This window comes from Nyctereutes procyonoides, unplaced genomic scaffold (assembly GCF_905146905.1).
Source record: "Nyctereutes procyonoides isolate TBG_1078 unplaced genomic scaffold, NYPRO_anot_genome, whole genome shotgun sequence".
Taxonomy (NCBI): Eukaryota; Metazoa; Chordata; class Mammalia; order Carnivora; family Canidae; genus Nyctereutes; species Nyctereutes procyonoides.
This window is the reverse complement of record NW_026575020.1, coordinates 38,398,541-38,425,861: the sequence shown is the minus strand read 5'-3', so window position 1 is coordinate 38,425,861 and position 27,321 is coordinate 38,398,541. Positions and strand designations below refer to the sequence as shown.

Here is a 27,321-nt window from a genome sequence, read left to right as displayed (position 1 = left end):
AGTTGATGAATAATATAATTATTGTAACTTATTTCATCTTTATTACTTTGATCATTTGTATTTGTTTTATAATGTATGTAACACATTGGTACATGAGAATGTATATTTAATTTACAAATAAATGTATGTATGTTAGAACTGTTGGCTTAATATTTCTCAATTGTTGGTACCGAAGGATCAAAAAGTTCGGTGAGCTGTCGCTCAGGGTCTTAACAAGGGGGTAGCCTGAGCAGAGGCTGGCTGTGGGAAGCAAGTGGGTGAGTGGGTGAGCCTCAGGCAGTTCAGTGGGTGTTCTGTGTTTAGGTTGGTTTCCTTGTGGCTGGAGCATAAAGTGTGAGACACAGGAGGTGCTGGTGAAGCTAGAGAGGGAAGCAGGGCAGGCCTCCAGGGGCAAGGGCTGCAGGGAAGCTCTGAAAGGTGAAAGGACAAAAGCAAGGGGCTAGCAGAAGAAAGGAGCCAGTAGAGGAGGCCAGAGAGGCTAAGGGGGTGGGAGGGACAGAGCCACACAGTCCTTATTAGGGGCTTAGAGCTGAGTTTCCAGAAAAAGGGACTAGTGAACCATGTTTAAAGCTAATAAGAATGAAATAAGTCAGTTGGAGAAAGATAATTATCATATGGTTTCACTCATTTGGCATATAAGAAATAGAGAAAGAGACTATGTAAGGGAAAGGAGGGAAACTGAGTGAGGACAAATTAGAGAGGAAGACAAACCAAGAGATTCTTAACTCTGGGAAACAGACAAAGGGTTGCAGAAGGGGAGGTGGGTGGGGGGATGGGGTAACCAGGTGACGGGCACTAAGGAGGGCACTTGATGGGATGAGCACTGGGTGTTAGACTATTTGTTGGCAAATTGAATTTACATAAAATATTTTTTAAAAAGCTATCAAGAGGTGGGGCTGCCTGAGGCTACTAGCCTCAGCAAATTGGGAGGTCTCCGTGGCCTGGGAAGGAGCAGCCCCACTAGTTAGGTGGAGTGTTACCAAGTGGGTAGTAGTGAGATGGTGCAGTGCTAAGGGAGTCGGAGTATTTGATGGAAAGCAACCTGGAGTTCAAGGGTCAGAGCTCTTTTGAAGACTGGGGAGAACTACAGGTGTTCTCAGGTAGAGGGTAGAACCAAGAGAGTGGAAGAGATTGGGGTTGCCAGGGAGGGGGTGCCAAGCCCCAAGTCCAGGTCAGCAGTTGGCAGCTGCCTCTTTCTCAGAGATGGGAGCAGAGGACCAGGAGAAGATGGAGAAGCATTTGGATAAAGGGAGGGATCTGAGAGAGTTGAAGTCAACTTTCCTCAGTGAAGGAGGTGATGCAGCCGCCCACTGGGGTGTGCAGTGAGATGTGGAGGTGTGGGGAGAAAGGGTGCTTTGAAGGAGCGAAACCAGCGACGTGGGGTGGGGGTGGGGCCTTTGCAGGCACCCTGTGCAGGATGCTTATCTATGTCAGCTGGTCGTTGAGAGGCTGCCTCCAAGCCAGGGAATGTCAGGCGCTCCCTCCCTGGTGTGCTCCGAGGGTAGGGGTGTTTGTTTCTGGGCACGCCTGAGTTCCTTTCCTGCTGGGTAGTGCCTGATGCCACGGCTTCTACTTTGGGACTGCCAGAATGCATTTCCCTATGGAGTCAGTGCTTTCTCTGGGGTTGATTCCTCAGGCAGACCCTCACGGGCTTACCACAGCATGTATCTAAAGCATTCTGGGAAAGAAGAATAGTGACCGAAGAAGTTTAAGTTGATTTTGATCCACTTAGGACAGGCATTGCTACCTGGTAGGTTAATGGTGATATCAGATATTGGTCTGTGGGAAAAATATTTGACATTTCAAAGAACAGATTGAACTCAGATCTTACAGTGCTAAAGTTGGGTCTGACCTTGCTTTGAAAAACAAATCTTACCATATTGAAGCACTGATGTAAATGGAGTTATTCTTCCTACTTCTACAGTGGCTACTGTGTGCAGAGACGTGCTGGGATGGTATATCCTATTGACCTGGGATTATGAAGCCCGTCATGTATTCCTGGTAAGTTGGCTTATGGACCTGAGCAAGATGTGCTTGCATGAGCATAGGGCCGTGATGTGCAGCCACTGACTGGTGCACGCAGGTACGGGGTGGTCTGGGTGGTGGTGCAGCCAGAGGAACTTGACTGCCAAATGGTGTCTGCAGGGCTGAGGAGCTACTGGGTGGCTTTCAGGGCATGAGGCATGCTCAGGAAGCCATGTGTGCAGAGAGTGTTTTAGGGGTTCCTTTGCCAGTTTAAATTCTGAGGTTTTCTCTGTTGGTCTTATGTGAAGGGCCTTCCCTTTCTTCCTCCACCTCCTTGTGCAAAACCTCTTGTTGCTACCCTGTTGCGCTGTCACCCCTTTGCTTCCACTGGTCAGAAGAAAGAGGTTCTATATCTGACTCCCTAAGAGCTGGGATGACCTCCTTTCTCTCAGCCTCAGCCAGGTCCCTGTCCCTCCCCCAGACCACTGTCCTCTCTTTCCAGTTCAGTACCTACCACTTTTGGCTGTCCTTGCCTCAGACCCTCCCTTCAACAGAAAGGCCAGCTCTTGTGCCAGGTGCTTGGCCGTGGGAAGAAGACTGAAGGCATAGGAAGACAAGTAAGATGTGGTCATTGTCTTCAAGATACTTCATTCTGCAGGGCACCCCCTGCCACCCACTTCCACTGCCTACCCCCATTCTTGCTCCCTGAGATTGTGCCCATCCTACCTGGGACCGCTTCTGAGAACGTTTTTCTGCACTCCCCAGTTGCTGGAGCTCTCCTTCATTTTATTTATTTTATTTTATTTTATTTTATTTTATTTTATTTTATTTTATTTTATTTTATTTTATTTTATATTTTATTTTATTTATTTTATTTTATTTATTTTATTTTATTTTATTTATTTATTTTATTTATTTTATTTTATATTTTATTTTATTTTATTTATTTTATTATTTTTAAAAAGATTTATTTAGTTGTTAGAGTGCACACCTGTGCAAGAGCCAAGTTCGGGGAGGGGCAGAGAGAGGGAGAAGTAGGCTCCCTTCAGTGCAGAGCCTGATGTGGGGCTTGATCCCACTTGAGATCATGACCTGAGCCAAAGGCAGACGTCTGCTTAACTGACTGAGCCACCCAACGGCCCTGCTCTCTCCTTCCTTTTAAACCCTTGTGACACATGTTTTAGCCTCCTCATGGCCCTGGCTACATTCTGCATTGCGTCTTGTTTTTGGGGTGTACCCTGTACCACCTACCTTAACTCCTCGACTAGACTTTAAGCTCTTCTAAGGCAGGGGTTGTTTCTTGCTCATTATTGTATCCTGGGCAGTGCCTTGCTTAGTACCTTATACACAGTAGGTGCTCAATAATTGTTATTAGACTGAAACCAACTTGGATTCTCTTGTGGCTCTCAGCGTCTATCCTCTTTGTGGCCATGGTCCTCAGGTCTTGAGATAATGGAAAAGAATAAAAGGGGGAGAGGCAGAGAGTGTTTGCCTGAAAGAATCCTAAGAGATTCTGTTCAGGTAGGAGCAGTCACAACAGTAGTAAAAGCTGAAATATTATAATATTTCAGATTCTTCTAGTAGCCTTACCCTTCTGTCAACCCAGTGTCACAAAAGAGGCAGAAAGTAAAGTCTCTGATGCTTTCCTACCAGGGATTCAGTCTTCCTTGATGTTGCATAATTAACTACAAGACAAGTAATTTATATAGTGCTTAGACAAAACACTTTCCCTGAAGCTTACCCACTGGTGGGATTAATTCCCCTAAGGAGGATGCTGGAGACAACTCCTGGTATAGAGGTAGGAGTGTATGACAAAACAGACTCAGAGAAAGTGATTTCCCTGACATTGCACAACAGTTAGTGGCAGAACTGAGATTGGACTCTCAGTCAATCTTGTTCTAGAAATGGAGCTCCTCTTTAGTCTGTGCTTTTGGGTCTGATGAGAACTGGCTTTCAGGATGAGGTATCTGGCTAGCTCAGGCGGAAGAACACTTGACTGTTGATCTCGGAATTGTGAGTTTGAGCCTCATGCTGGATGTAGAGATTACTTAAAAATAAATAAATAAACTTTAAAAAATTAAAAGAAAAAAGACTACAAAAAAAGAACTGGATTTCAGGAGGGGGGCTATGGCTGCCTACTTGCTGTTCATGGGACATCTGGGCAGAATTGCTCAGATGTAATAGAATCTGAGATTCTATTACAACTGTGATAGAAACAGTAGAGGGAAATTTCAGTGAACTGAAGAAAAACATGATTGTTCAAATTCAGTGGATTCATCCAGTTCACACTAAAGCCAACACTTACCTCTGTTTTCTTGTAAAATTCTTAGACTCCAAGAAGAAAGAGAAAAATCTTAAAATTTGTAAGAAGAAAGAGGAGGTTCTCAAAGGAAAGAGAATTAGAATCTTATTGGGCTTTCCATATGTGACCCTGGAGGCAGGAAGGCAGTGGACCCGTACCTGCAGACTGTTCAAGGGAGAGGGGCCATGGTCCTCTGTATATGCAGCCAAGATGCCACTCATAGGTTATTGCAAAAGAAAGGCATTTCAGACACATGAAGGCATAAGTCATACAGTATGTCTTCAGGTGTGTAGGTGAGAAAATGTGCGGTAGAGTTCTCCAGTGGAGGGATGGTGAGAGCAGGGCTGAGATGATGAGGCTGGGCATGAGTGCAGGAAGCAGTGGGAAGTAGTGTACCTGTCAGTGCATGTGGTTTAATCTCAGTGGCTATTGCTGTTCTTAGGTGCTTTTTATTGTGCTAAGTTACTGACGATTTTTAAGATAGAGAGGAACTGCTGTATGGAAAAACATAATAGGCTGAACATAAAAATTCTAAACTACCCTTGCAAAACCTAAGGCTTTGTGAGAAGGGAGGAGAGAGTAGGGAAATAAGTGGTCATTCAAATAAACAGAGCAAATGAAACATAGAGGCATGGTCGTTCACTTGTGTTCTGGAAGGAAAAGTGTCATGTTTTGACTTTTGGGGATCAGAAGATATATTAGGACTAGATTTGGTTATGTATAGTAGACAACCCCTGCATAACAATGGCTTACACAATAAAGGTTTATATGTTTTCATCTCATGAAAAAGTAAAGAGGTGGACAGTCTAGGACTGGTACAGTGGAATCAGAGTCATCCCAGACCCAGGGACCCATCCCAGACCTATATCTTGCTGCTCTTCCATCCATGGCAGATTGCTTCCTGATTCAAATGTCTGCTTGAGGTCCAGTCATCACATCTGCATTCCAGGAGACAGAAGGGGAAAAGGGGTATACCCTTTCCCATCCAGACACTTCTCAAAAGTCTCACACAGCACTAGTATTTACACCTCATTGAGTAGAGCTTAGCCACACTGAACTTCAAGGAAACATAGGGTGTGCTTAGCTAAAAATAGAGGAGTTCTCATGCTAAAGAAGAAAGGAGGAAAGAAAGAAATTGAGATCTCTGCCTCAGAAGATAATCACTAGCAGAATGTAAATTAAAACGAGTTTTCTTTTTTACCTTTTTAATTGGCAAAAAGTTACAAAGATTGATAAAACCAACCGTACAGTAAATGGGGACGTTGGTGCTCTTACATTGCTGGTGGGAGTATAAATTGTCCTAACTTTTGGGGAACATAATCTGAAAATATCTGGTAAAAATTAAAATATCCCTAATCAGGAAACTCATCAGTGCACTTCTAGGAGCCCGTCCTGCAGGAATAAAGCACCAATGCAAAAAGCAATACAAAGCTGTTTTCTTCACCACTGTTTGTATTGACAAAAAGGTGGGAGGAATGGAAGCACCTATCAGCGATAGATTAGGCAGTGATTACAAAGGAGCCAGCTTTCTCTTTTTTGACCCGGGAGAAGGCCACAACCTGTTGTAGGTTTCAAAGATAAATTGCATAATAATGTCTCTAGCAGGTGTTGCAAACTGGTGGCCCATGGTGGCACTTAACACTGTGCTGGGCACAGTGCTTTACACAGTGAATTGACTCTCTTTTCACAATGAAGTCACAAGGTTGGTACTATCCATTTACCTATTTTCAGAGGAGGAAATTGAAGCACAGAGAGACTAAATAACTTTCTTGCGGTCACCCAGCCAATACACGCTGGGCCCACAATGTGACTAGGCCTCCAGAATCTGAACTTTCATCAACTCTGCTACCCAGCCCAAGAAGCACTCTCTAGTCTCCCTCTTGGTTGCTTTGTACAGCCAGTTCAGTGCTTTACAAGTGTTCAAAATGGAAAGCTCTAAGTGGTGTACTTAGTTGTAGGCCCTGTGTGTCCTTATCCTGTTATTCCTGCAGCTTCACCAGTGACATGATCTGCCTGGACTCTGCAGGCCCTTGATGGTATGACTTTGGGTTCTGGTGTGAGTCCCACTTAGTTATGTGTATTTATGTTGCTTGGCAGAAAGGCTTAGGAATACACCTTGCTGCTCGCTGTGATTACCTTTGGTGGCTAGAACCAGGAGGGTGGTCGGGAGAGGGTGTGTTGATGGCTTTTATTTGTACATCGTATTGGGTTTGACTTTTTTAAAAATATTTTATTTATTTATTCATTAGAATACACAGAGAGGAGAGAGAGAGAGAGAGAGAGAGAGAGAGAGAGAGAGAGACACAGGCAGAGGGAGAAGGAGGCTCCATGCAGGGAGCCTGATGTGGGACTTGATCCTGGGTTCCTGGGTCTCCAGGATCATGCCCTGAGCTGAAGGTGGCGCTAAACCGCTAGGCACAGGGGCTTCCCTAGTCCATGGTATTTTGATAGGGATTGCATTAAATGTGTAAATTGGTCTGCACAGCATTGACATTTTCACAATGTTAATTCTTCCAGTCCATGAGCATGGAATATTTTTCCATCTCTTTGTGTCTTCCTCAATTCCTTTCAGAAGTGTTCTGTAGTTTTTAGGGTATAGATCCTTTACCTCTTTGGTTAGGTTTATTCCTAGGTATCTTATGCTTTTGGGTGCACTTGTAAATGGGATTGACTCCTTAATTTCTCTTTCTTCAGTCTCATTGTTAGTGTATAGAAATGTCACTGATTTCTGGGCATTTATTTTGTATCCTGCCACACTGCCGAATTGCTGTATGAGTTCTAGCAATCTTGGGGTGGAGTCTTTTGGGTTTTCTATGTGTAACTGTACCTTCCTTTCTGTCACTTGTTTGTTTCTTCCTCTAAAAAGATTTTATTTATTCATGAAAGACAGAGAGAGGCACATAGGCAGAGGGAGGAGCAGGTTCTCTGTGGGGAGCCCGATGTGGGACTCGATCCTATGACCTCGGGATCACACCCTGAACCAAAGGCAGATGCTCAGCCACTGAGCCACCCAGGTGCCCCCTGTCCCTTCTTTTTTTTTTCCCACATGTTTCTTTTGAGATTGTCTTTATACATCACTGCTTAAGCAAGGACACTTGAGTTTTTCCTTTCTGTAGGATGCAGGTTCACCCAGGCCATCAGTTGTAACATCTGACACCTTCTGACTTTTGAACATTTTATTCTGGAAGGTAGACATAGACAACAGGACAAAGGTTGCTCAGGAACCTCAGGGTTTGTGAGCCATGGAAGCCATGGGCTGGCTCCTGACGCAGCTCGCATGACCCTCCTACTGGATGTCTTGGAGAGGCAGCTGAGTGTTGCTGTCAGGACATGATTTCAGGACAACTGTGACAAATGCTGTGGAGGAGAAGTGTGGGTGTTATCAAAGCCTGTAAGAGAAAGACATAACAGAGGGGGTCACAGAAGGGTTCCTGGAGGAAGTAAAATCTAAGGTAAGAACAGAGCAGGAAGGAACCAGGAGAGGAGGAAGGGGGAGGATGCTTTCATGGCCCCTGTTTACACCTGGCTATGAGAGACTGCAGGATAGGCAGAGCCACTGGTGAGCTCCAGAAACATTTTGGCAGCAGTTCTTGTCTATATATCTCTCCTTTCTTGACTGGGAGCCACTTCCAAGGGGCTGGCAAAGGGACTGCACACTCTCCACACAGAGCCTGTTCCTCTACAGGCAGGGCCTATGGTTCTTGAGGGTTTGGTGCCTCTGAGCCCCTTCTTTGCTTCCCCTGTGGGGACCAAGCCCTGACCACTTGAGAGTGGGAGGCACGAGGAAGGAATCAAGTGAGGAAGCACACCGAAAGCAGGGACAGCAAGGATAAGATGCAACATTCAGATGGGAGCCTGGAAGGGACTGTTAGGGCAAGTCTTATCTGCTTTTAATTGAGGCTACTCCCGAGAGGTAGCGTCTACCTGGGTCCTGCCTGAGCTGAGCCTGAGCCCAGAGTTTCTGTTCCCCCACCCCCCCACCTCAAGTATCAACCCCAAGTATTCATACCACTTCCCCTTCCTCCTCTCCCCACACCACCCCCTGCCCCCATGCTGCAGGGGTGCTTGTGCCTACCGGAGGGCCTTCCCTCCTTGAAGTCCTTTTGTGCAGTCCTTGAGCCTTTTGGGGGACAGCAGAACCAGGTGGCTGGGGGTGCTGTTGGGTTGGCTTAAGTATTGCAGTCTTCTTTTGATCTTGCCCCTTTTCATGGTAGGCTGGGGGAATAGTTCATCCATTTTTATTGAGAACACAGCTGACCACTGGGTACTGTGCTGGAAGTTGAGAACTTTGTGTGCTGGGTGTTGTAACAATACTTATCCCACAGAGATAAGGGACACCTAAGCTCAAGGACTTAATACTTCTGGAGCCCTGGGACAAGTGCCTGGCACCCACCAGTGCTCCTGAGTGGGCTGGTGCTGGTACTGCTCCCAATAGCCACGTGAGGTAGACACAGAGGGAGAATTGAAGCTTAGAGAGGTGCTTGCCTGTTGTCATGTAGGTAGTTGGTGGCAGAGCTTCATTCAGATCTGGCACATTGGACTTGCAGGTGCCATCTCTGGTGGTGAATGAGATAGCTGTGACTCACCTGACAGAGCTTGTGGCCGAGCGGGGAGATGCCCAGGGAAAGCACAATTCCCTGTCAGGGTGACAGGTATTGTGGCAGGCTAAGTGGAGGGCACACAGAGGAAGGACCCTCCATAGACTGAGGACCAGAAGCACGGGGAAGGGACAGGTTTCCCAGGCAGAGTCCTCAGTGTGATCAGTGTCACCTCCCCGTCACTTGGCGGTTATCTCTGTCTCTTCTGGGCTTTGGTGAAGAGGCACTAGCTTAGTGTCTGTGTGCATGCTCACTTAGTGGTTAATCATTGAGGGCAGGTATGTGGCTGCTCATCCCTGCCAGACTCTTGAGACCTTGTCCCTTAGACCCTCCCACCGGGAAGACCTCTCCTCTTCTTCCACAGACCGAGTGACCTGAAGTTATCACTATGGATTCCTCAACTTTCTTGGGGACACATGTGCAGGTGGCCTGGTTTTATGGATCTGTGCTACCCAACCCACCTCTCCATTTCTGTCCCTTGAGAACATTTGGCGGTCCCATAGGACTGTTCTCTTGCAGTTACACATAAATGAATGAAGCATTACGAAACTGTGGTTGACAATCCAATCCAAGCTAAATAAATCCCACCATGACCCTGGTAGCCCAACAAGTCAAACTGTATTTGTGCTGCCCATTTTCCTTCTAGGCCCTGTCTACAGGGCAGGTGGGATTTTGTACAGTTGTGCCCCTTACCTCTTTTTTCCTTGACATGTTTGGAAGTGGCCACCAGGTGGAGCCAAAGCACCAAGCACCCGACTCTACCCTCCAATGTCTGGAATACCTGGCTGTGAGCCATCTCCAAGAGCTGGTCTGTGGAAGTTCACTTTCAGTTTTCTCCCCAAATGCTGTGTTGCTCACAGCATTATTTTATCATTTATTTTAAAATAAATTGAACAATACTGATGTGTACAAAAAGTAGAAAGTGAAAGTGCAGTACGCTTTTAAGACATTAATAGTTGAGTGTGCATCTTACTTGTATGTGTGTGTCCACAGGAGTGTGTAAATGTTAGAAAACATGTCCAGATGTCACTTTCTCAGCACTTGTCAGACTTACCTGTTTAAGATCGTGATCTGTTTTTCCCCCTCTGCCTAGCACCTAGCCCTGTTTTACCTTTTTCCTCTTCCTGACACTCTGTATCTTTCACTGCATGCTTTATTTATTGTCTGCTGCCTCCCCTAGAACTACTGAGGGACATCCAGCTTTTTCTCCACTGCTCTATGTGCAGCACCTAGAATGGTACCTGACACATACTGTCAGTAAATACTTGCCGAATGAATTACCAAGGGTGGTGGCTGGGTCCTGAGTCGGTGGACACTTTCTCTGCCCATAGATATTGATCTATCTGGTTGTTTCAACCCACTGCCTTGGGTCCCCTTGAATTGATGTATTCCAACTGCCGGTACTGAAACAGACTGGTGAGGTTTTCTAGAATTTTCTTCCCTTCTTTGAAGGTGGTGGTTGCAGCCAGTGACCTTACTGGATTATACTCTAGTGTTGCCTGTCTGATGATTTTCCTTGCTTTGTTCAGACTCTGAGTGAAGTGCCTCACAAATAGCATCCCATGTGATCCTCATGCCCATGAGAAAGGTGCGTCTCTCTTTGCAGGTGACAAGCTGGGGCTTAGAGGACAGGCCCCTGGCCCAGGCAGCTCTCCAGCTGAAAGTTGATCTGCACTCTTGGGGGAGTTCTTTCCATACTAAGGATCTTACTTCATCCTTTCTCATGTGACATTTCAAATACTCTCTCCCCAGTGTTTTGATGTTCTTACATCTTTTTTCATGATGTCCTTTCTTATACATTTTTAAGATTTTTTTTTAAACTTATTTAAGAGAGAGAGAGTGCGAGCATGCATGAGTAGGGTAAGGGGCAGAGGGAGAAGCAGGCTCCCTGTTTAGCAGGGAGCCTGATAGGGGGTTCAATCCTGGGACTTCAGGATCATGACCTGAGCCGAAGGCAGACACCCAACCAACTGAGCCACCCAGGTACTCCCAGAGCTTTAATTTTTAATGTAGCTAAATCTGCCAGTGGTTTCTTTTATTTTTCTGGTTTTTGTATTATCCTAGAGAGGACTTCTTCACCTCACAGTTATTTAAAAAATAATGATTAGTGTTTCCTCTGGTATTTTTATGGGGGATTTTATGTTTGATTAAATCTATCAAAATTTTATTCTTATATATGATACTGGGTAATATTTTTTATTTGCATTTTTTATTTTTTTTAAAGTTTTAATTTAAATTCCGATTTGTTTTTTTTTAAAGATTTTATTTATGTATTTATAACAGAGAGAGAGAGAGTGCAAGAGTGCATAAGCAGGCAGAGGGAGAGGGAGAAGCAGGTTGACATGGGGCTCGATGCCAGGACCCTGGGATGATGACCTGAACTGAAGGCAGATTCTCACCAACTGAGCCACCCAAGTGCCTCTAAATTCCAGTTTGTTGGGGATCCCTGGGTGGCGCAGCGGTTTGGCGCCTGCCTTTGGCCCAGGGCGTGATCCTGGAGACCCGGGATCGAATCCCGCGTCGGGCTCCCGGTGCATGGAGCCTGCTTCTCCCTCTGCCTGTGTCTCTGCCTCTCTCTCTCTCTCTCTCTCTCTCTCTCTCTGTGTCTATCATAAATAAATTAAAAAAAATAAAAAAAATCTTTAAAAAAATTTGAACATTAAAAAAAATAAATTCCAGTTTGTTAACATACAGTATAATACTAATTTCAGGTGTACAATTTAGTGATTCAGCACTTACATAAAAAACCCATTCCTTGCCCCAGGTGCTGTCCTTAAGCCCCATCACCACCTATTTCACCAATCTCCCCCTACTCCTTTGCCCCCTGCCCTGTGACCATCCATGTGTTCTCTCTAGTTCAGAGTCTATTTCTTGGTTTGCCTCGCTTTCTTTTTCTCTGTGTTCATTTGTTTTTCTTAAGTTATTGGATAAAAATTTTAAACAAATCCTCCCTCCCCTGCTTAAGTGCATAGTAAATTGTTTCATCAACATTTATTACATGATTCATCCTTCCCTGCTATTTGCAATGCCATCTTGACTAGGTATTAAGTCTCACATGTACTTGACCCTATGTTCTGGAATGTGTACTGTCCTGCTAATCCGTTCATCTCTCGACCGTTTCTCCTCATCTGTGGCTTTCTGGCAGAACAGGTCACTTTTCATCAGACTTATTTTTTTCAAAACTTCTTAGCTCTTAAAAATTATTCTTCCAGATGAAATTTTAAATCAATTTGTTGAATTCCAAATTGAATCCTCTTAGGATTTAGAATGACCTTGTATTTTATTTATAGATCATTTGGGGAGAATTGATGTCTTTACAATATTGTCTCTTTGCTCAGAGTAGTGAGACATCTCTCCTTTGATTTGTCTTCTCTTTTGTTAGGAAAATATCATAATTTGCTTCAAATGATTTCTGTACATGTCAAGTTTATTTCTTGGTAATGTTTGGTTAGTAGACTCTCAGGCTGCTGAGTTTTCTAGCTGTCTATTGTTTGGACAGAAGAGACCGTTGATTTTGTGGCCAGATGTCTAACATTCAGAGCTTCTCCTCAGTCTAGTACCATTTGCTTCAAATCTTCTAGGAATTCTGAATCTTTGGTTTGGTGATGTCATCCTTCCCTGTATTTCAACACTGCAACAGATTTCTTATTATTCTTGTCTTTTCATTTCAACAAAATTTGGAGAAGGGAAGTCAGATGTGTGGACCCAGTTCATTGTCTTGGAGCTTAGATCTGTTTATATGGTTTGATATGAAAATGTCATTTCCTCTCTGTGCTTTGGTACCACCACCCATACCATCCCCTGCAGTGTTCTCCGTGGAATGTGGAATGCTACTGGAAGACAGCCTAGATCCAAGGATGTTCTTCACCTTCCTGCTCCCACCTCACGGGGTGCACTCTTTATTCCTACAGGAATGTTGTTGTGCTGCTGCCCAGGAGGTTTCCCCTCCCCTTCTCTAGCCAGACCTCACCTACTCCCCCTTACTCTCAGATAACTGCCTTCCCATTTAGCTGGGGGAATGCCAGGTTGTGGGTGTTGAGTCAAGACTCAGTGGTATTTGTCAGGAAGGCCCAAGAGTGTTGTCCAGTTCTGCCAACCTGTTCTTCACCTTGATATTTCTAAAGTTCAAGATGATGACAAGGAAAGTAGCAAAGAACTAAATTACCCTCACTGTGAGCCAGCCAGCATCTGGCACAGGGCTTGCTTCTTGAAGCTGGCTGAGGCAAGAGATGAGCTCACTGCCCAGTGGGGCCTCCTACGCCCCCTGAGCATGACCTGTACCTGGGGTCCTTAGTTTCTTCTGGCCAGCAGCAGCATACAGAAACAGGCCAGGCAGGCACACATAGGGGTGTGTGTGTGAGTTCCATGGGTCTCACAGCAGCAGTGTGGAGAAGAGGTGCCTTGAACAGGTGTGAGACTTTATGGTACTTAGTGATATTCTGAACAGAAGTGGCTGTCAGTGATCTGGACTGGTCCCAGTCAGACCAGTGAATTCCTCTGCCTTTGGCAGGGACTAGGAGGAAGAGAGGGACCCCCCCGTTTCTCACAGTAAACTTTCTTTTAGCCCCATCCTCTATCTGCTGTAGGTAACATATGTTTGGCCCACATGTAACAGGTGTAAAATGCCTGAACTTCAGCAGCCCAGAGCTGCAACTCTCAATTAATGGTGGGCACAGGAAATGGTGAGCCCCTGGCGTTAGGCCTGGTTGTGGAGATTGTGTGTGTGTGTGTGTGTGTGTGTGTGTGTTGGGAGATGGCGGGGGTGGGGGGGTGGGATGTGAGGGTGTAGAATTGCTTTTTTTTTTTTTAGAATTTCCTTTTAAATTTAACTTTTTATATTGAAATAATTTTAGACTTACAGAAAAGCTGCACAGTAGTACACAGCATTTACATATATCCTTCCCTCAGCTTGCGTGTGAATAGTTTATATAGGCTTAATCCAGTTACTAAATTAATTTAGGTGAGTTAATACAGGTATGATGCTATCAATTGGACTGTCGACTTTTCAGATGCCACCAATTCTTACCCCCCTCCACCATGTTCTTTTTCTGTTCCTGTCTCAATCCAGGATCCCTCCTTGCATCTAGTTGTGGGGCCTCAGTAGTGTCCTCTAGCCTGGGACAGCTCCCTGTATTGAGAGTCAGGTCAGGTCCTCACTGAAGGAAATTTATTGTTTGGTTCTTGTGCTTCTGCTTCACATTCCTATAGAGTAAAAGCGTCTTATCCTGAGGGAGTTCACCAAGCCCCTGCATACTGGCGTGGATACCCCTGCGCAAACCAGGCTCTCCTGCCTCCCCAGGGCCGCCCTCCTCTAGGTAAGGTCTGAGCAGCAGCCACCATCTTTCCCCATCCTGCGGGGGCAGGCAGGGGAAGCAGTTACCACAGTCCTACCCTTCCCAGCTTTCCTGAGATGTACTCTGCCAGATGTCCCTTCTTTCTCTTGCAGTTTTGATATTTTGTTCTCCCTTACTTATTCTGAGCCTCAGAAAGAACATGCTTAGGAGTCACCTCAAGTTCCCAGAAAACCCCAGTCTCCATCTCCCACCTTATGTGTTCTGCCCAGTAGACTCTGGAAGACTTAGGCATTTGTTGTGCCTTTGTGCACCTGGCTGTCCCTGACTGAGGCCCAGGGCATGCTTGCCATCAGAGCCCCAGGCTGTTCTCACCTCTGTCCTGAGTGGTGCTGTGCTAGCTTTTTCCCCTGGCTGACTTTTTTCTCCCCTTTCCACTGCCTGCCTCTGTATGAGGCCACTGGCTGGGAGGGACATGGAGTACCTTCTCTTATCGTTCAGGCATTTCTCTAGGTTCCTTCCGGAGCAAGATGTGGGATGCAGCCTGTTTCTCTCCAGCTGGGTATGCTCTACATACAGAAGAATTTGCCTTTCTTAGTGTATGTATGTCCTGAGAGTTTTTTATTGATTATTTATTTATTTATTTATTTAAAAGATTTTTTACTTATTCATGAGAGACACAGAGAGAAGGCAGAGACATAGGCAGAGGGAGAAGCAGGTTCCTTGCAGGGAGCCCGATGTGGGACTCGATCCCGGGACTCCAGGATCATGCCCTGAGCCAAAGGCAGATGCTCAACTGTTGAGCCAACCAGGCGTCCCTTGATTGATGTTTTAGAAGGTATCCTCTGTGTCAAGAATCAACCCTGAGGAGGCAGGGGTGCGACGGGAAAGTATGAGGAGGGTACTACCCTATAGCAGAGGTTGGGTCGGCTGGACATGGTGGTGATGGTGAGGCCAGGAATGTTCCACAGGGAGGACTGTTTCTGCTATGGCTTCCCAGGGGGACACAGTCTCCCCGTTCGTCAGGTTCTAGGCTATCCTGCCTGCCTTCCTCAGAGCATGTGCTCCTGGTATCTTAAGATGGAGTAAGTGATGATGAGGACTGGGCAGAGTCGGGCCCTGGTTCCCTATCTAGATACCATGATGTCCCATATGCAGAAAGGGGAGAGTCACTATCCAGCTTCTAAGGGTACTCCCAGGGCTGTTGAGGGGGTCTGGCATGCTCTGGGCAAACCACTCTCATTCTTGCCCTCCCTTTTCCCCCTGTTGCCTGATGCTGCCTTCAAGCCCTCATCCACAGGGATCCCTAGGCCTCTGGTTTCCCTCAAGTCTGCCTCCCCTGCTATGGAGAAATCAGGCCTTGCCTAGTGGCTGCACATGGGGACCTCTCCCCTTTGCCTGTGTTCTGCAGCCTTGTTTTGGAAGGGAGGAGAAGCCTTTGGTTTGAAGAGTAATTGTATGTGTATGCAGGAGGGATGGGGAAGCTCTAGTGGCCTTTTCGTGGGGGGGGGGGGGCGGTCTTAAAAAAACTATCCAGCCAACCAAATGATTGGTTTTCTTTCAAGAACCTTTCCTGGTTTTATGAGATGTGCATATTCTTCACTCACATTTCTCTTCCTGCCTCAACTTCAGTGTGATGTCTTATGGTCTTACACTAAGAGAGCCCTGCCTGTGCCTGCTCTGGCCCAGAGTGAGCATGGTGGTGAGAGGTGCTAGCACCACAGGTGTAGCTGTCACTTACCAGCTGCCCCTAGCCCACAGAATCCTAGGGACCCCTTTGACTGTCGGCAAGGTGGGTGCCACCATTGTTTCTGTTTAATAGGCAAGGAAGGTAGAGCTTAGTCAGGTCAGGGGGCTTGCCCAGGGCACAGAGTAAGTGCTGGTGAGAATTCAGGTCCTTGCTCTGTAGCTGTCTTGTTCTTAGCTTCTATCAGGCCTTCACCTGCAGCTGTGAACCTGCAGGGAGGAGGGTGTTGAACTCCAGGCTGCTGTAAGACCTCCCAAATCCACCTGTGCTCTAAGTTCTGTCATGCTAAAGAATGGGTGCTGTAAATATATCTTACTGCATTGTAAGTGGCTGTGGATGTTGCTGTGGTTATTAGACCACAGATCAATTTAAGTGTGTTGGTGACTTATAACAGCTTTTTGTTTCCAGGGGTTTTTTCTTAGTCAATAGATACCAAAAATAGAACTAGTCTTTCTTTTAGTGTTGAAAAGGGTAGTCTCTAAAATACATTTATGTTTAGATCTGTACATTTCCTTATATTTCTATATGCATGGATGTGCACATAAATGCTGCCCTATACTGTGTGAACTGTGTGACCATAGGGACAGTAACTAAGGGTTGTAGGGAGAGGAGACTTTCCTTTTTTTATTTTGTGCCTTTTTACTTAGGTTTATAATTTCAGCATGCATCTGTATTACTTTTATGCAAGAAATTCAGGAAGTCCTCCTCCTTGATAATGTTAGGTGCCCCTGGGCTGGATGGACTAAGGTTTCTGAGAATGAGGATGGGGACCTTGTCCACATCTGCCTTCCTGGCTTCAGCACACCATGCATGGGCTGTGGGGGGCACTCAGTCATACCTGCCACCTGAATTTGTGGATTGCTGCCTGTTTGTCGGGGCCTGCCTTAGCTCCATAAATGTAGGTGCTTCCCTTCCCAAGAAGATGCCCTCCTGGTCCTTTTCTCTGGGTTCAATCAGTTTCACAGGTTTTGTCCCTTTTTTTAATGAGATCTTTGGACCTCTATCTCTAAATCCAGTCTTCTTTCTCACACTCTGCTGCTTTCTCTCCTCCACAGGGGTACAGCCATGGTGGCGCTTCCCCAGCTCATTCTCCCTCCCTCAGTGAGAAGGTGGGATGTTGGAGGTTGAACATCTGGTGGGTGGTTTGGAAGGTACGGGGTGGGAATGGGGGAGTGGTGGTGAGTGCTGCAGTGAGTGATGGCATTCAAGTCTGACATGTGCTTACGTGGCTGGACAGGGCTTCTCTTTGAAAGCTAGATGCTGCTGCTTGCCAGGAAAAGAGGTTTGGCCAGTTTGGGGAGGGTCAGGAGGAGGTAGAGATAACAGCCCTGCCAGCCCATACAACAGGGACTTTCTAGAGTTGCTGGCCAGTAGTCCAGCACCAGAGTGCTGGTTACCTTGGGGGAAGCCTTTTGGTAATAGGAAATCTGCATGCTGTTGCTGTGTGTGCGTATTCGTGTGTGTGCATACACACATAGACTTAACGCTCCTGAAGTGATGGAGGGGTTGTTCTGCCCACAACCTTCTCTGTTTCTTTCTTATTTGTCTTGTCATAGCTTCTGTTCAAGACACAGGAAGGTGGAGCCAGCCTCCACCATATCTACGGAGAGCAGCCCACTCCACACTGAGGAAGCAGGCTCTGAAACAGGGCTTGGGATCCATTTCCATGCTTGTCTGAAACATTTGGAAGAGATCACTCTCTTGTAATTGAACATTCCTGGACGTGTGTATTTTCTTTGAAAAGACCTCCATACACTTAGGAAAATGTGGTTATTTTGCTTCTCAAAAGTGGTCTGCACCCAGACTGTCTCATGTTATTTTCTTGGTTTCCTGAGCCTACAATGCTGAAGGAGAATTCTGAAAGTTTGGAAGGAAACCAACATGGCATATGGGATTTTCCTTCCCTCTTCAGGAGCCCACACACAAGAACAGATTCTGTCATACCGAAACAAGAGATGAAGGATTGTTCTGTGGTCCTGATACAATTGCCACGTTCTTGTGAAATTACATCATGAGAATTGCTTGCTCTTCAGCAGTGTTTTGGTTTCCAAGGAGGCATTAATAGTGTGTGTGTGTGTGTGTGTGTGTGTGTGTGTGTGTGTGTGTGTGGTGAGAGAGCCAGAGGATAGAAAGATGGGGTTTTGGTGTGATTCTAATTAAAATGGCAAGCTCAGGAGGTCCCTGGGTGGCTCAGTGGTTGAGCGCCTGCCTTCAGCTCAGGGTGTGATCCTGGAGACCCGGGATCAAGTCCCACATTGGGCTCCCTGCATGGAGCCTGCTTCTCTCTCTGCCTGTGTCTCTGCCTCTCTCTCTCTCGCTCTGTCTTTCATGAATAAATAAATAAAATCTTAAAAAAAAATAAAATGGCAAGCTCAAAAAGCTGGAGCTCTCGCCTTCCTGCCAGACTGCCCCTGTCCAGCAGGGGCCATGGTCAGTACAGACATATAAAAGTACATTCCTGAGTTAGTGTCATTAATCTCTTTGCACCTCCATTTCCTCATCTGTAAAAAAAATTTTTTTTAATGCATGGAAATCCCCAGCCAGAATGTGAAACAAAATGTCTAGTAAATTGTCGTGTTGACAATGGTGAGCAGATAATGGTGTGTGAGCTCCTTGAGGCCAAGGACTGGTCTGAATTCTCACAGAGCAGGGTTTAGGAGGTTTCACCAAGTTTACTGAACAGATGAGGGAGTGACGAGGAGACTGGACTCTGTGGCTGTGGCTGTAATGTCTGGGCTATCCATGAAAACAGACTCTCTGGGGATCCCTGCCTAGCTTATTGGCCACCGTGTGTTAGGTTGGACACAGGCTGGGGTCTGGTGAGGAGGAGAGCATGCTCCCTTGTACTCCTGGCACACTGGCACATCAGGAGTCCTTTCACACCCCGGGCTTCCATACTTGCACAGGGTACCCTCATCAGCCCTTTCCTTGAAATGCTCCCACTAGTCCTTTGAAAGCCATCACTCTTCTCAGTGATGTCTTCTTTGACACCCCCCGGGAAAACCTGTGATCTCTTAGAACACATGTCCCTTGAGTATCTACTTACTGGGTGTTCTCCCCACTATACTGCAGGACCCTGGAGGGCAGGGCTGTGTCATTTTTGACTCTGGATGCCCAGAACTGGTCCACCAGGGGGCTCATTGGGCCGGTGGGTGGTAGGTGAATGAATGAACAGCTGTGGGTGGGTGCATGAGTGAATAAATGAACAGCAGAGCAACATGTGGCTGTTACCCCCTCATGATAGCCCCAAGCTTAGATGTCATCCTTGGTTCCTCTTTCTTCTTCTCCCCTCACATGTGATCCATCACCAGGTCTTGTCTTTTTCCCTCCAGAGCCCCTCCCAGATCACCCCCCATCCCTGTGGCCAGCAGTCCATGCCATTTCCTCTCTTACCCCTGCTGCCTCTGAGGCTCCGACTTTGTCTTTCTCCATCCAGTTCTATGCCCAGTAGCCAAAGTGACCTCAAAAACAGTAAGATCAGATCCTGTCATTCCCCTGCTCAAAACCTTTAGGGATACCAGAGGGTTCCCACTGCACTCCAGATGAAACCCATACACCCACCATAGCATGTGAGGCCCTTCATGTGCTGGCCCCAGCCTATTCTGTCCACTGCCTTCTGCCCACTCGGGTCCATCTGCCTCCATCACAAGCATGCTAAATTCATGTGTGTCTCAGGGTCTTTGCACTTGCTGTGTTCTCTGCAAAGAACACACAGTGTTTTTTATGGGCTCACTCCTTTTTTTTTGGGGGGGGGGGCTTACTCCTTCCTAAGGTTTCAGTCCAAATTTCACATCCTCAGAGCATCCTTCCTTGACCACTTGGCAAATACCATCCTCCATCCTATTTTAGTTTTTTGAGATATTTCTCACCATCTGAAGTTACTTTTTTGTATCCATGTGTGTATTTTCTGACTTATGCACTGGAATGTAAGTTCTGTGGGAGCAGGGCCTGCTCGCTTGATGTCTCCAATGCCTGAAACAGGGGTTCTGGACCAGGCATCACTGAATTTTAGTGGGAAAAAGATGACATATTTATTTTCACCAACTTCTAACTGAAATTTAGCATTTCTCTCAGTTACTAATATAGTCACCGAATCACAGTAATAATAATAGTACTTGGGACTTTGTCACCAATAAAAATCACAGATGTTGGGGATCCCTGGGTGACTCAGCGGTTTAGTGTCTGCCTGCTTTTGGCCCAGGGAGTGATCCTGGAGTCCTGGGATTGAGTCCCACATCGGGCTCCCTGCATGGAGCCTGCTTCTTCCTCTGTCTGTGTCTCTGCCTCTCTCTCTCTCTCTGTGTCTCTCATGAATAAATAAATAAAATCTTAAAAAAAAATCAGGTGTTTTCATATGACATAACAATCATTAGCCTCTTAGAATATCTATGCTCATAACTACTTTCAAATTATGGTAGTTATTAAACCCGCCAACAGATTTTGTTATTTAATGCAATAATAAAGAAATATATGTACATGTATTCCCCTACATGAAGAAATATACATTATTATGTTATAAAGTATTTTATACAGTTATTAACTGTATTTTAATATAATTGGTTTCCTGGGTAATCCTGTGTAATTTTATTTTATGCATGTGGAAACTTTTCTGTGAGGAGGGACCCAGAGGTTTCACTAGGCTGCCAAAAGGGTCCAAGCCACAAAAATGGTTAGGAACTCCTCGCTAGAACGATGCCCACATGAAGTAGGAGCTCCATGAGTAAGTGAATGGTGCATATCTTTCCCCATTCAGATGAGCCCTTTGTGTTTTCAGGGTCAGGTTCCTGGTGGCGTGGCATGAACTTGGTGTTTAGGAAGTAGCCCTGGCCCAGGTCTTTTGGAAAGCCACTCTAACTACCGGCCACTGAAAAAGAGGCATCTACCACAGAGTTGGGGGTGGGAGCCAGGTCACTGCCCTCCTTTTCTTTCAGACACAGGCTTCGCCTTTAGCTTCTCCATGCATCTGCCCCTTTTACACTCTGGCCGACTATCCCTGTACCAGGCAGGATCTGGCCACCCTCTAGAAGCAAGGGCACAGTGCCTCTGTTGGTTGACCAGCAGAGACCAGTGTCTCAGGGTCCGGAGTTCCTAGGAGAATCAGGTGGCCACTCTGGTCCAGTCATCAGGCTCAGTTGTCATCATCAGGGGCCTTCCCGTGGGGTGTGGAAGCAGTTCTCAGCAGGTTGCCTGGGCCAGGCTGACTCTGTTGGTGGGAGTCTAGTTTCTAATGAGGAATTGGGGCCTGGCCAGGCCTCAGGGACAGAAGGTGGATGGGTGGGGGTTTCTCTGGGCCCTGGAAAGGATATTCTGTTCTGCTTAGTTCTGTCATTTCGTAGCATGTGAAATATCACTTATTGGAGAGTTGCTGCTCATAACTTAGGCTATTTTTGTCCATGGGGAGACACGTAGGAGTTGGATCTCAAACAAGTGTTCTGTCTTTCTTTCCAGCCCAGGCTGCTTATAGGAAGCATAGGGGTAACACACTGCTGCTGATGTGCTTTGTCTCTAGGTGGGCCGGAGGGATGTGGGGTGGACAGATCAGGCCTCTTGATGGAGGAGCTCTGCACTCAGACACCTGGACTCAGCCTGTGTTCCCCAGACACCTGGGGACCACAGCTGGGAACCCCTTTCCTGCAGTGGAAGCCTGTGGTTTCATAGCACAGTGCCGTGATTTCTTCAATTTTTTGTTTCTTTATTTTAGGAAAAAAGAATAGGTATAAATGACTAGAACTGTAGGATTAGATTAATACAGTAACTAATAACTTTGAGTGCTTGGTCTGTGGCTGGCCGGGTTGAAGTGTTTTATATGCGTTTTCTCGCTGGGTCCCCGTGGGCTTTGAAGGAGGCCCAGGCGCTGGTGTCGATGGACCAGGGTTTGAACTCCCCAGTCCCACCACTCAATGAGCAGTAACATCAGCCCTTGGTGCTGTGATTTCCAGGAGTAGAAGAATCTCTCTTTCATGGGGTTGTTGTGAAGTTGAAATGAGCTAGAAATGTAGTGCCTGGCTCAGATTCATGCAGTTGCCATTCCCTGGATGTGCTGGTGTGTCGACAGGGCACGAAAGTGCACCCCTTCAACGACGCTGGAGAAATGGTCAGAGCTGGTGGCATCAGCCACCAGACAGGATGCACGGACTGAGCAAATGACCCGCCATGGACGAGAGTATGAGGATAAAACATGACACCTGTGTGACTTGAGAATTTATGGTGTCAGGCAGGCAGGGAGCACTAAGGCCTCTGGTTGGGGCCAGGCAGAGCAGATTGGGCTCCATGTTGGACTCCCCTTGGTGAAGACCTGCAGAGTGCCAAGCATATCCTGAAAGGAGTGAAGCCCACCTCAGCCTGGAACAGGAGCAAGTTGGATCCACAAGGAACATCAGTTGACTGTCTCCCATGGACAGAATCCATGGTGATTCTGTCAGGCTTGGGTTGAGTCACTTCAGTTCGGCTTGAGCTGATCTGAACATGGTCCATCCAACAAGCTGGTCACTTCTGGCATAGAGAGCCTGTCTGGGTTGACCCCAACTCCCAGTCCACATGAGCTTGTTTGTCTGGTCTGAGACAGACCTGCAGCTTGAGCCAGTCTCATGCTGCTGCTTTGAGCTCTTGAGCGGGCCTTACTTTCAGCCTATTTCTGGATTCCTGACTTTGAAGTCCCCATGTTACTTACAGGGTGTCTGTTGAAGGGTCCCATCTATCTGACTCCTGGGAGGCCTTCCCTTTGCTTCAGAGGCTGGTTCCCCTCCTCTCAGTCCTGTCTCTTCTGCACTGGAAATTCCTCTAAGTTTTTTGCTTATTAATAACCTTTCTCTCTTGTCATGTGCTAATGTAGTTTGTTTTTGCCATTTTGCTACTTCTTGGATTATTTCAAAGGGATGTAGGGGGGGGCAGTTAAACATGTGAGTTCAGGTTGCCATCATGAAACAGAGTTTGTGATTGCTGCTTTTGTTGTAGTGTAGTTCACATAACGTAAAATTCACCCATTCCCAATGTACGATTCTGTGATGTTTAGTGAATTTACAGAGCTGGGTGACTATCATGATGATCCAGTTTTAGAACATTTCCATCACTTCAGAAAAATCCCTTGTGCCTCTTTGCACACAGTCTTGTCTGCACCTTGTGCCTCTTTGCACACAGTCCTGCCTCCACCCCCAGCCAATCGCTGATGGGCTCCTATCTCTGAATTTGCCTTTTTTGGACATTTCATAAAAATGGGATCTTACAGTACAGTCTTTTTGGTCTGGCCTCTTTCACTTAGCATAGTTTTTTGAGGCTTATTCATGTTACAGTTTGTATCAGTATTTCATTTCTTTATTGCTGAGTGGTATTCCACTGTATGGATATATCATTGTTGATCCATTCATGAGTTTAGATTGTTTCCAGCTTTTGGCTCTGATGAATATTTCACATATGTGTCTTTTATTTATTTTAAGGTAGCTACCTAGGAGTAGAATGGCTGATCATTTGATGTTTGAGGAGGTCCTTGAATGATGGTGGGATCAGGGGACAGCATGAGTGAAGACGCCAAAGCACGAGTTACTTGACCTCTCTGTACCTCAAATTCCTCACATGTAACATGGGTGTGATAGGACCTGCCCAAGGCTGTTATGAGGGTTAGTTGAGTCAATATACATAAAGTGCATGGCACATGGTGAGCACTCTGCAAATATTAGTTATTATCATCACCTTATTACTGATGAAGTGATCAATTGTACAGGGAAACATGGTAGAATCAGTTTGTCATCTTTACCTGCTTTCGTTTAAAACAAAGGTCACAAACTTTAGTACCTGAGAGGGCCAGGCACGTACCCAAACAATTGCACAGGCTAGGTAGGGTCCAAAAGCCTCTTGCTCCAGTAAAAGGGGCAGTTGCTGTTCCGCCCAGCTGCTGGTCATCATGCAGGAATGTGGGCCTTGTGCTGTCAGGTATTTCCATTTTCAAGAAAAGTCAGAAATCCAGAATTCCATGTGAAACCTTCTAATTCTCTCTCTCTCTCTCTCTCTCTCTTTTTTTTTTTTAAGATTTCATTTATTTATTCATGAGAGAGATGCAGAAAGAGGCAGAGACATAGGCAGAGGGAGAAGCAGGCTCCCAGCAGGGAGCCTTATGGGGGACTTGACCCCAGGAGCCCAGGATCACGACCTGAGCCGAAGGCAGATGCTCAACCAGTGAGCCACCCAGGCATCCCCAAAACCTTCTAATTTTTTTTTAAAGATTTTATTTATTCATGAGAGAGAGAGAGAGAGAGAGGGAGGCAGAGACACAGGCAGAGGGAGAAGCAGGCTCCATGCAGGAAGCCTGATGTGGGACTCGATCCTAGAACCCCAGGATCACGCCCTGAGCCAAAGGCAGACGCTCAACCTCTGAGCCACCCAGGTGCCCCCAAACCTTCTAATTCTTAAATGTTGTTGATAAATTTTAAAAATATGAAAATCTGCACAAGCCAAAGAAACTACATCTGTGGGCCATATTTAGCCTGAAGGCCACTGGCTTATAACCTTCTTTTAAAGGTCTCCTTTGGGGTCTTCTGCTCAAATCCTAGCACAACATCCACCCCCCTCCCCACTCCTCACCTCCCACCAGGCTGGGATTAAGTTGGTTTTGAAGCTGGTTTTCATGAGCCCCTTTGCCTTTCAGGACTTCTCCAGACAGGTTATGTCACCGACGGAGGCTGCCCTGAAGCTCCCTGCGGCCTGGAGACTATGTACAAGAGGAATGGTCTGATGGCTAGTGTGTTGGTCACCTCCGCCACTCCGCAGGTATAGGGGCTATGAGAATCGGGACAGCGGGTGGGGGTAGGGGCCTCCTTTTAGCGGACCCAGGCCCCAGCTAAGTTGTGAACAGCAAGGCAGCAAAGCTCCATGAATACCACCATTCTTAGCACTCCTGAGGCCCTTGGCCACACCAGGCGTGAGATTTGGGAGGCAGTCAGCCCCAAGGATCAGTACATTTTCTACAGTCATTCGCTTCAAAGAAAAGCAAACACCTGCCCAGTCCAGTTGTAGCAAGTGCCACATTCCATTTTGGTGGCAAGATGGGATCAGACCTTTCCCAAGAAAAGCTGCTGCTGCTGATTGTAAATATGTCACACATTCCAGAATGAAGTCAGGCAGAAGTGATTCCAGCTGGCTCTGTGTTCTTATTTACCTTGCTTTGTAGGAGATGGCTGTAAGGACTGGTGGTCCGAGAGTAGTCTTGGAGAGTAGGGCCCCTGCCCTGCGGGCGTGGGCGTGTGGGGGTGTGTTTTCCAAGTGAAGTGATGGAACAGAGTCACGTGAAAGGAGTGGGTGTCATCAGGCCCAGGAGCACCACCTTGCCAAATGTGTAATGCCTGGCTCCCATGACAAACTGTCAAGGGAGTGCTCAGTCTTCTGAGCTTACAGGTCCCTCACAGTTGAGCTGGGCTTTTCAAATGATCCTGTGTGATTGGCTAGAAATTCACAGGAACCTATTCATATCTTATAAACCATTAACAAATTCCTTCTTTTGATCTCTGCTTCTGAAAACAGACTTGTGAGTACCTTTTAAAAGCCCCTGATGGTGCCAGTATAGGTTTAAATGAAATCACTGAATCGTCATCACCACCACCACTAATGTTTTTGGGGCAACCCTGTATTAAGTAAAGCCTCTTGTATGAGTGTGTGTGTCTGGGGCAGATGCAGTGGGGTGTTACAGGAAAGATATAAAACCTGAAATCCCAGGAATGGGCTGTTTGGTAACTGGAGGAATCAGGCTTCTCTTCTCATTTACAATTTACACTCCACCTAGAGTAAAACTTCTGTCTTTTCTGATTTCTCTGTGTGTATGTACATATATATAAACACACACATATATGTATATACTGAGTATGTGTGAATATGTATGTGTATCTGGAGCACGGTAAGTACTCAAATAGTTGTTGAATGAAAGAGCACATGTTTAATTGAAGTACTCAGTAAATTTTGGAGATTGAATGGCACCACACACATATCCACCCCCATAATTCAGTGCATCTTATATGCCAGGGCCTTGTCTTATGTGTTCCACAGGTGTTATCCCACGAATCCTCACAGTAGCCTGATCAGGTCTGTACTGTTGCTTCACCCCTAGTTTATAGATAGGGGAATGAGGCAGGAAGAGGCGAATAAACTGGCTCAAATCACACAGCTGGTCAACGGTGGCTGGGGATTTAGAGCCAGACCCCTGTGACTCTGAAGCCAGTGCTCTTAACCCTGATGACACTACGCTGAGGAAGACAACCCTGTCAACCTGATGTAGCCTGCTTTCTGGAACGTGATTGTGGAAGTGCAGAGTGACTTACAGGGAGTCATCTGCTTGGGGTCTGTGCATAAGACCGAAGGGGCAGAACAGACTGCCAATGTCAGAGGCATTCAGGATTTGTCTTTGTTACTTCTCAAAAGTTTAGCAAGTGCCATTATTAGGGAACTTCTAAAAAAGCCGTGGCCGAGTCTGCCCAGGCCCCTTGAATCGGCATCTCCTGGGGGAGGGGGATTCCACAAGCTGCTTAGTTAGCTTCATTTTATATAATCTGTGCCACAATCCTGGGGAGTAGGTGCCAGCGTGCTGTTTCACAGAGCTGAGATGGTAAGGTGAAATAGCTTGTGTGAGGTCAGGCAGCAGGTGGTGTGGAGCTGGCATTTCCACCAGGCATGACTTCAGAGCTCTTAACCAGCATGATGTGCTACTTCTTAAGATCATTTTAGAGTTCTGGGCATAACAGCCTTGTTGGTGAAACTTTTAAATGACACAGGTTATTGAAATCTACACGTTTAACTTTCCACGCCTCCTTTTAACCTCACATTTTCAGTTGTTGACTGTTGGTTTCCCTCACTGGCCTAAAAACACTCTAGTTTCCAGTAAGATTGTAAAGTTTTTCCAGATATAGCCATTTTGGAAAGAGTGAAATAAAGAAGAATTAATAAAAGCATGTTCTCTAAAATCCAGTCCAAGATATTGAGGTTAATGGAAACCACAAAATCCCTCTCCATGGGTTGAGACGAATAAAACCATTTATGAACAAGGCACAATTTTTGGGTAGTAAGCTTGATTGGTTCCCCAAAGTAGAATTTGATGAAATTAAATAAAATCAAGGAGAAGGTATGTTTAACATTCTGGGATCCCCCACAGTGTTGGGTTTCATGAACCTGGCCACATCTGGGGAGTTTTAACTTCCTCTTTGATGGGAGACCCCCTTCTCTACATGCAGGGTTCATGGTATTCTCCTTTATAAGGGACTCTACTAAATATAACTTTCACGCCCATCTCCAAAGCCAGTTGGTTACCTCTCACCTCATCAGCTAACTGGCTTTGAATTCCAAGTGGCCCATACATGAAGTGAGCCTTGAGAGCCAGTTTAACATTTTGTGTAAGAATTTCCTGTAATGACTTCAAGAAAAAAAAAAAAAAGGTGAAACCAG

General features: G+C 46.2%; 1 protein-coding gene across 5 annotated transcripts in view; it reads left to right on the top strand.

Moving 5' to 3' along the window:
- RALGPS1 (Ral GEF with PH domain and SH3 binding motif 1) overlaps nt 1-27,321 on the top strand; it is a 292,316-nt gene that overhangs the window by 24,063 nt on the left and 240,932 nt on the right. For 4 of the 5 annotated variants that reach the window (XM_055336511.1, XM_055336494.1, XM_055336502.1 and 1 more), the window contains exons 2-3: nt 1,925-2,001; nt 24,542-24,663. In XM_055336511.1, coding sequence (XP_055192486.1) covers nt 24,607-24,663 — 57 coding nt within the window. In that variant the 5' untranslated portion in view covers nt 1,925-2,001; nt 24,542-24,606. The remainder of the gene's footprint in view (nt 1-1,924; nt 2,002-24,541; nt 24,664-27,321) is intronic. The other variant, XM_055336482.1, reaches the window with a different exon arrangement.